At 51.9% G+C, this 8,630-nt stretch overlaps 1 protein-coding gene across 3 annotated transcripts in view; it reads right to left on the bottom strand.

The window, feature by feature from the left end:
• Positions 1 to 6,577, bottom strand: part of STING1 (stimulator of interferon response cGAMP interactor 1) — an 8,101-nt gene extending 1,524 nt beyond the window's left edge. The window contains exons 1-8 of one of the 3 annotated variants that reach the window (XM_032250552.1): positions 6,320 to 6,554; positions 5,980 to 6,072; positions 5,050 to 5,109; positions 4,507 to 4,733; positions 4,194 to 4,377; positions 3,825 to 3,933; positions 1,050 to 1,288; positions 112 to 298 (exon numbers count right to left, since the gene is read on the bottom strand). In XM_032250552.1, coding sequence (XP_032106443.1) covers positions 112 to 298; positions 1,050 to 1,288; positions 3,825 to 3,933; positions 4,194 to 4,377; positions 4,507 to 4,733; positions 5,050 to 5,109; positions 5,980 to 5,997 — 1,024 coding nt within the window. In that variant the 5' untranslated portion in view covers positions 5,998 to 6,072; positions 6,320 to 6,554. Of the gene's footprint in view, positions 1 to 111; positions 299 to 1,049; positions 1,289 to 3,824; positions 3,934 to 4,193; positions 4,378 to 4,506; positions 4,734 to 5,049; positions 5,110 to 5,979; positions 6,073 to 6,319 lie in introns of all 3 variants that reach the window. The other 2 variants (XM_032250553.1, XM_032250554.1) reach the window with 2 other exon arrangements.
• Between the last annotated feature and the right edge of the window lie 2,053 nt (positions 6,578 to 8,630).

An 8,630-nucleotide genomic window follows, 5' to 3' on the forward strand; every position in this document is an offset into this window, starting at 1 on the left:
CCATCAATCCCTCACTCCATCAACCCCTCACCCTATCAACCCCTCACGCCATCAATCCCTCACTCCATCAACCCCTCACTCCATCAACCCCTCATCCTATCAACACCTCACCCTGGTAGACAATGAGGCGGCAGTTGTTCTGAGACTCAGGGGCATCTGCCAGGATGTCCTCAAGTGTCCGGCAGAAGAGTTTGGCCTGCTCAAGCCGATCCTCCCGGCTAAAGCCAGCTTGGCCATATTGTGACATGGCAAACAAAGTCTGCAGCGGGGAGGCGTACTCCAGGACACAGGCGCCTGCCTGGAGGAGGAAAGAGGAAGACCAGACTAAGCCAGGACCCAGGGGCATGGGGGATGGAGGATGGAGGGTCCAGTTCAGACCCTGGCCCCCAGTGTCACAGGCTGAAGCCCCACTCCCTCAGCCTGTAATGATGGCGTCCTGGGAGGCGGCCACCCTGATGAGGTCTATGCTGTCTGGCCTGCCTTTGCCTCTGATACCCAATTCTGAAATCAAGGCCAGGGCTGGACTAAATTTACCCTTCACAGATCTTCCTCCTAAGATCCCAGGGCAAGACCCACAGAGCGAGGCTGTCAACTGCTGCAGCTGGGAATCAGGTCTGGGGCCGGGCTCTGGGGTTCAGCTCTGGTCTGGGTTCCCCTGCACCCACATGAAATCCTTCAAATGTTCTCACAGCCTTTGTCTAGGGCAGCTTTATGGTCAAGTGCATGGTACAGCCAAGTTGAAATCGTTCACTTTCCTACTGTGTCTCTGAGCTTCAGTGTCCTCCTCTGTAAAGTGGAGATGCTAACAGTCTCTACCCCATAGGGTGGTGGTAAGAATTCAATGAGGTGGTCAGATGACACACCCAGAATAGCAGCCAGCATGTAGTAAGTGCTCAATAAATGTTACCAATTAGAGCTGAATCCTGCCCAGCCCTAGGGACACTACAGCTTAGAGAAGGGCAATGAATTTTCATCAGTGCTTGGCAAGGGCCCAGGGTTCTGGGGGTCCTGACCCCTCCCCAGGGACCCCCACTTCCCTGCGCCCTCACCCGCTGCCCGTTCTCCAGAAGCTCATAGATGCTGTTGGTGTAAACCCGCCCCTTGATGCCAGCACGGTCAATGGTCTGCTGGGGCAGTTTATCCAGGAAGCGAATGTTGGCGTCAGCTGTGCTCAGGTTGTCAGGCACCCCACAGTCCAACGGGAAGAGGATATACAGCCGCTGGCTTGCTGGACCCCGTAGCACATTGTTGTTATGCTGATTGTAAGTTCGAATCCGGGCCTGGAATCCTGAGGCAGGGAAGCCCAAAAAGTCATTCCCGATAACCCTCTCTCCTACCTGATTCAGGACTGAGACCCAGGTTATTGGCCCCACAGTGTGCGGGTGCCAGAGAATGGAGCGTCCAGCGCACTCTCATTGTACAGGAGGCCAGGAGGGGCAGTGCCTCCGAAAGCCCTCCTACCCTTCCTCCTATGGCCCCGCCCTTCACCCCCCCCCCACTTCTTTCCTCAGATGTCTATGTCAGCCCCACTTCTTCCCACTATGGCTTTCAGGGCTCTGAGAGGCAGGCAGAGCCCTGGGAGGTGACATTCCCAGGTTTCTCGTGTGCACAGAGCCAGGCGTCTAGCCCCAGATCAGTCTCCTAGCAGAAACCCTAAGAGTTAGCAATGAGATATGGAAGAGCTACAGCTTTAGCCTGCAAGTCAGAGGAATAAAACATAAAGGCTTAGGCCGGGCATCTGTAATCCCGGAACTTTGAGAGACTGAGGCAGGTGGATCACTTGAGGTCAGGGGTTTGAGACCAGTCTGGGCAACATGGTGAAACCACATCTCCACTAAAAATACAAAAATTGGCCAGGCGTGGTGACTCATGCTTTTAATCCCAGCACTTTGGGAGGCTGAGGCAGATCATGAGGTCAGGAGTTCGAGACCAGCTTGGCCAACATAGTGAAAACCCGTCTCTACTAAAAATACAAAAAAAAAGTTAGCTGGGCATGGTGGTGGGCACCTGTAATCCCAGCTACTCCGGAGAATTGCTTGAACCCAGGAGGTGGAGGTTGTGGTGAGCCAAGATCACGCCACTGCACTCCAGCCTGGGAGACAGGGCTAGACTCCATCTCAAAAAATTAATTAGCTAATTAAAATGTTAAAAATACAAAAATTAGCCAGGCATGGTGGCATGTGCCTGTAATCCCAGCTATTCCGGAGGCAGGATCGCTTGAACCCAGGAGGCAGAGGTTTAAGTGAGCCAAGATCTTGTCGCCACTTCAGCCTGGGCAACAGAGTGAGACTTTATCTAACAAAAAAAAAGGCTCCACAGTACAGTGGTCCAGGGTCCAGGCTCTGGACAAACCAGGGTTCAAATCCTTTCTCCTCCTCTCTCTAAGCTATGTGATGTTGGACAAATCACTTGATCTCTCAGAACTATACTTAAAAATAAAAAAAATTTTTAAAAAGAGGCCAGACATAGTGGCTCATGGCTATAATCCCAGCACTTTGGCACTTTGGGAGGCCAAAGTGGGAGAATCACCTGAAGTCCGGAGTTCGAGACTAGCCTGGCCAACATGGTGAAACCCCGTCTCTACTAAAAATACAAAAATTAGCCAGGTGTGGTGGCAGGCACCTATCATCGCAGCTACTTGGGAGGTTGAAGCAGAAGAATCACTGGAACCCGGGAAGCAGAGGTTGCAGTGAGCTGAGATTGTGCCACTTCATTCCAGCCTGGGCGAAAGAGCGAAACTCCATCTAAAGAAAAAAAAATCTGGTGGGGCACGGTGGCTCACCTGTAATGCCAGCACTTTGGGAGGCCAAGGCAGGTGGATCACCTGAAGTTGGGAGTTTGAGACTAGCCTGACCAACATGGAGAAACCTTGTCTCTACTAAAAATACAAAATTAGCCAGGCATGGTAGCACACGTCTGTAATCCTAGCTACTCGGGAGGTTGAGGCAGGAGAATTGCTTGAACTTGGGGGGCAAAGGTTGAAGTGAGCCAAGATCACACCATTGCACTCTAGCCTGGGTAACAAGAGCGAAACTCTGTCTCAAAAAAAAAAAAATCTAAGGCCAGCTCAGTGGTTCATGTCTATAATCCCAGCACTTTGGGAGGCTGAGGTGAGTGAATTACTTGAGGTAAGGAGTTCAAGACCAGCCTGGGCAACATAGTGAAACCCTGTCTCTACTAAAAATACAAAAAAATTTAGCCAGGCATGGTGGCAGACACCCGTAATTTCAGCTACTTGGGAGGCTGAGGCAGGAGAATCGCTTGAACCCAGGAGGTAGAGGTTGCAGTGAGCTGAGATTGTGCCACTGCACTCTAGCCTCGGCAACAGAGAGAGACTTTGTCTTAAAAAAAAAAAAAAATCTAAAATAGGGATGGGCATGGTGGCTCCTGCTTGTAATCTCAGCACTTTGGGAGGCTAAGGTAGGAGGATTGCTTGAGCCCAGGAGTTCTAGACTAGGCTGGGCAACATAGCAAAATCCTGTCTCTTGTTTTTATAACTAACTAACTAAATAAAACAGAAATGAAGATTATTCCTTCCTCACACGGTGTGAATTAGAAAATGCACAGGAGGGCACACAGCATGCAGTAAATATTTACTGAAAGAATTCACAGGTGACCTTGGATGAGTCACTTAATGGCTCTAAGCCCCATATTCCTTCCTGTTAATCAGGCATCATAATAACATCCTTCATGCCTTGGGATCAAAGGATTTGGTAGACATGAAAATGCTTCGAAAAGAATAGTGAGTTCTGGAAACACAAGAGGCTGTGTGTCAGAGTGTCTGTTTTGTAGATCTGGAAATAGGGGCATAGAGGATGGCCCACCTGGCAGGATCAGCCGCAGGTACCCGATGTAATATGACCATGCCAGCCCATGGGCCACATTGAAGTTCCCTTTTTCACAGACTGCAGAGATCTCAGCTGGGGCCAGGCCCTGTGGACAGGGGGATGGGGCTGGGGGTCCCCCATCAAGAACACCCAGAGAACTCCTCCTCCTCCAAGGCTTCCCAACCTGCTGCCGACTTGATCCCTCCTTTGACATTGCCGAACCCACTGTTCCAGGACATGATAGCTCTACTCCACCGACTCCAACCTTTAAATCAGTCCCACTCCCAGCACTGAGCTCAGGACAGGCCACACCACGTTTCCACAGCCTCCACTTGGCCAGAGCTTCTGCCTCCCCCTGTGTCATACCTTGAGGCCCAGGAGGACGTTCAGTGCCTGCGAGAAGCCCAGGAGGGCAAGCGTCCAAGTGAAGGGCCGGCCAACCGCATTTGGGAGGAAGCAGTAGAAATAGCTGGACAGCAACAACTGGGCCCCAAGGCGGATGGGGCAGCCTAGGCAGGCCCGCACAGCCCTCCAGTAGCTGCCCTGGTACCTGTGGGTGACAGCCAGGCCCCAGCCCCCAGCCCAGCTCAGCCAGAGAGGTTCAAGGAGGAGCAGGGGTAGGCATCAAGGGAGTGACACATGCTGGATACCCCATCCCATGGGTACTGCCGTGAGTCACCTGGAGTGGACATGGCGCAGCTCCTCAGCCAGGCTGCAGAACCTGTTCAACAGCAGTCCCAGCTGCAGGGAGGCTAGGTGGAGGACTAGAAACTGGAGAATGTCCTCTGGTGGCTCTCCTAGCCACCAAAGAGTCACCAGGCAGACACTCAGCAGAACCAAGGCTGCCTTCCGGGCCCCGTGACCCCGGGGATGTGGGATGGATGGATGTAGGCTGGAGTGGGGCATCTGTGGGCACCAAGAAATCCATGACTATGCTCCCCTCACCCTCCTGCCCTTCTAGGACTGAGGCTCTGGCTGGGTACCTCCCGCCAGCTGCCCTTTCCCTGGTGCCCAGCCACTCTCAGAGGCTGCCTGTAGAGACACCTCTAGGAGACAGGCTGGGAATGTCACCCCAAAGCTCCTGTCCCAGCGAGGTTTGCTGAAAGCAGAGCAGGCCTGCACACACACACCCCACCAAGCCCAGGGAGACCATTGGTGTAGTGAAGAGAGAAGGCAGCAACTATCCCAGACCCAGGCTGGAAGCTGTCCTGTGCAGCCTTACCCAACAGGAACCCTTGGGGACCTGGGTTCCCCTGTCCCCAGAATCCACCTCAGAGAGGACCTTAGTCAACAAAATGGAAAACAGGGCTGGGCGTGGTGGCTCACACCTGTGGTCCCAGCACTATGGGAGGCCGAGGTGGGCAGGTCACGAGGTCAGGCATTTGGGACCAGCCTGACCAACATGGTAAAACTCCGTCTCTACTAAAAATATAAAAAGTAGGCCGGGGCCGGGCGCGGTGGCTCAAGCCTGTAATCCCAGCACTTTGGGAGGCCGAGGCGGGTGGATCATGAGGTCAAGAGATCGAGACCATCCTGGCCAACACAGTGAAACCCCATCTCTACTAAAAATACAAAAAATTAGCTGGGCATGGTGGCGCGTGCCTGTAATCCCAGCTACTCAGGAGGCTGAGGCAGGAGAATTGCCTGAACCCAGGAGGCGGAGGTTGCGGTGAGCCGAGATCACGCCATTGCACTCCAGCCTGGGTAACATGAGTGAAACTCCGTCTCAAAAAAAAAAAAAAAAAGTAGGCCGGGCGTGGTGGCTCAAGCCTGTAATCCTAGCACTTTGGGAAGCCGAGGTGGGTGGATCACCTGAGGTCAGAAGTTCAAAACCAGCCTGGCCATCATGGTGAAACGCCATCTTTAAAAAAAAACAGCCGGGCATAGTGGCAGGTGCCCATAGTCCCAGCCACTCAGGAGGCTGAGGCAGGAGGATCGCTTGAACCCAGGAGGTGGAGGTTGCAGTGAGCCCAGATCACAACACTGCACTCCAGCCTTGGGGACAGAGTGAGACTCGGTCTCAAAAAAAGGAAAAACCAAAGTGAAAAACAGAGCTCAGGGAGTGGGGACAGGGCAGCCAGCAGGCACCCCCTTGCCTCTGGGTGCCAGGGGCCCTAGGTTTGGCACTCCACCAGGCTGCTCTTGAGCCTACCTTCTGCCTCCAGGACATTGGCTGCTCCGGATGATGACAGGGAGAGAAGGCCCAGTGCTACCAGCAGACAAGGGCAGCTTCTCTGAGTGCAGCCTGAAAATGAAATGTTACAGGAATGCTTTCTCCACAACACCCCAGCCCTGGCGTCTCTCCAAACCGCAGCTTTAGTTGTGCTGGGAGAAAGGGTATTTCCTGCTCCTCAGGAAGGGAGGTAGAACCCTTCCCTCAATGCCCTGATGAGCTGGGCATGAGTCTTGGGGTCAGGGGTGAGGCTTGAGAAAGCCCCCATTCCATTGCCCTTTGTTACCCCCAAACTGAGGGTGTTTAGAAACACACTCACCACAGTCACAGCTCTGAACACCAGGTTCCCCTCAAGCCCCACGACCACTGTACCCAACACCTGTACCCAACACACTGGACCCAGCACCTGAACAGGACTCCACAGGCTCGGCCAAAGGCAGCACACACATCACACGATGCTTCCCCGTCTCATATTTTTCTTATGGTTTCCAGGATGCAGATCCTCTTTTTCTGAAAAGCATGACCTAGGAGGGAGGAGTGGAAAATAAACAGTAATTTCCTGTAACAAGAGCCTTTTTTATAAAGCACTTGGAGGAAGAGGAGGGGCACAGAGGAAGGGGGGTTTGACTCTTTGCAGGAAATGGCCACGCCTGTGACTTCTCTGAGCCTGCTAGTTTCTGCCCAGAAGGCCATTGGGGGGATGATATTAAGCCAGTGCACAAGTAATTACGGGCCTGGCACAGTGGCTCACGCCTGTAATCCCAGCACTCTGGGAGACCGAGACGGGTGCATCACTTGAGGTCAGGAGTTAGAGACCATCCTGGTCCACATGGTGAAACCCCACCTCTACTAAAAATATAAAAATTGGCTGGGCATGGTGGTGGGTGCTTGTAATCTCAGCTACTCAGGAGGCTGAGGCAGGGAAATCACTGGAACCTGGGAGGCAGAGTTTGCAATGAGCAGAGATTGAGCCATTGCACTCCAGCCTGGACGACACAGTGAGACTCTATCTCAAAAAAAAAAAAAAAAGAAAGAAAGAAAGTAGGAAAGAAGCCCAGGCGCAGTGGCTCATGCCTGTAATCCCAGCACTTTGGGATGCCGAGGAGGGCAGATGTCCTGAGGTCGGCAGTTCAAGACCAGCCTGACCAACGTGGAGAAACCCTGTCTTTACTAAAAAATACAAAATTAGCTGGACATGGTGGTGCATGCCTGTAATCCCAGCTACTCAGGAGGTTGAGGCAGGAGAATCGCTTGAACCTGGGAGGCGGCCGGGCGCGGTGGCTCACGCCTATAATCCCAGTACTTTGGGAGGCCGAGGCGGGTGGATCACGAGGTCAAGAGATCGAGACCATCCTGGTCAACATGGTGAAACCCCGTCTCTACCAAAAATACAAAAATTAGCTGGGCATGGTGGTGCATGCCTGTAGTCCCAGCTACTCGGGAGGCTGAGGCAGGAGAATTGCCTGAACCCAGGAGGCGGAGGTTGCAGTGAGCCGAGATCGCGCCATTGCACTCCAGCCTGGGTAACAAGAGCGAAACTCCGTCTCAAAAAAAAAAAAAAAAAATGATGAACCTGGGAGGTGGAGGTTGCAGTGAGCCAAGATTGTGCCACTGCACTCCAGCCTGGGCAACAAGAGCGAAGCTCCATCTCAAAAAAAAAAAAAAAAGAAAAGAAAAGAAAAATGATCTGACCTACATTGAGTGTAGATTATAAAATCCCCATGCATCAACCTAATAATAATGATAATAAAGTGTTTACCTTGTTCCAGACATTATGTCAAGTATTACAGATATCACTTCACTTGTATATCACTTCACCAGCCACTCTGTCAGATAGGTGTAATTCTAGCCCCATTTTATAAATGGATAATCTGAGGCTCAGAGAGGTAAAATAAGTGGCCCAAGTAACTTAGAGTGGGGACTTGAAGCCTGCTGGATTGCTCCAAAGCCCAGCTTGCTCTGTGTCTTGATTTCATGCCAGTAATCCCAGCACTTTGGGAAGCCAAGGCAGGAGGATCACTTGAGCCCAGGAATTTGAGACCAGCCTAGACAACATAGGGAGATTTCATCACTACAAAAAATGAAAAAATTAGCCAGGCATGGTGGCACATGCCTATAGTCTCAGCTACTTGGGAGGCTGAGTTGGGAGAATCACTGAGCCCTGGAGGTGGAGGTTGCGGAGAGCTGTAATGGTGCCACCGCACTCCAGCCCAAGTGACAGAGTGAGATCCTATCTCAAAAAAAGAAAGAAAGAAAAGAAGGAGGGAAGGAAGGAAGGAAAAGAAAGAAATGATCTGACCTACATTGTTTGACTGTAGGGTAAAAAATCCCCATTCCAGAGAGGTCCTGCACCCCACCTCCCAACTCAGAAAGAAGGAACACATGTTCAGAGAGGCCAAGAAGAATCTAGGCAGATGGGTGTGGCTGGGTTTCCTCACTCATTCTAATAGTATTAGAGCATAACCTTTCTGTCCAATTATATTTCTTTCTTTCCTTTTTTTTTTTTTTTTTTTTTTTTTGAGACAGAGTTTCACTCTTATTTCCCATGCCCAGGCTAGAGTGCAAGGGCACAATCTTGGCTCACTGTAACCTTGCCTCCCAGGCTCGATTCTCCTGCCTCAGCCTCCTGA

This window comes from Sapajus apella, unplaced genomic scaffold (genome assembly GCF_009761245.1).
Source record: "Sapajus apella isolate SASKATOON/1434 unplaced genomic scaffold, GSC_monkey_1.0 scaffold71, whole genome shotgun sequence".
In the NCBI taxonomy this organism is placed as follows: domain Eukaryota; kingdom Metazoa; phylum Chordata; class Mammalia; order Primates; family Cebidae; genus Sapajus; species Sapajus apella.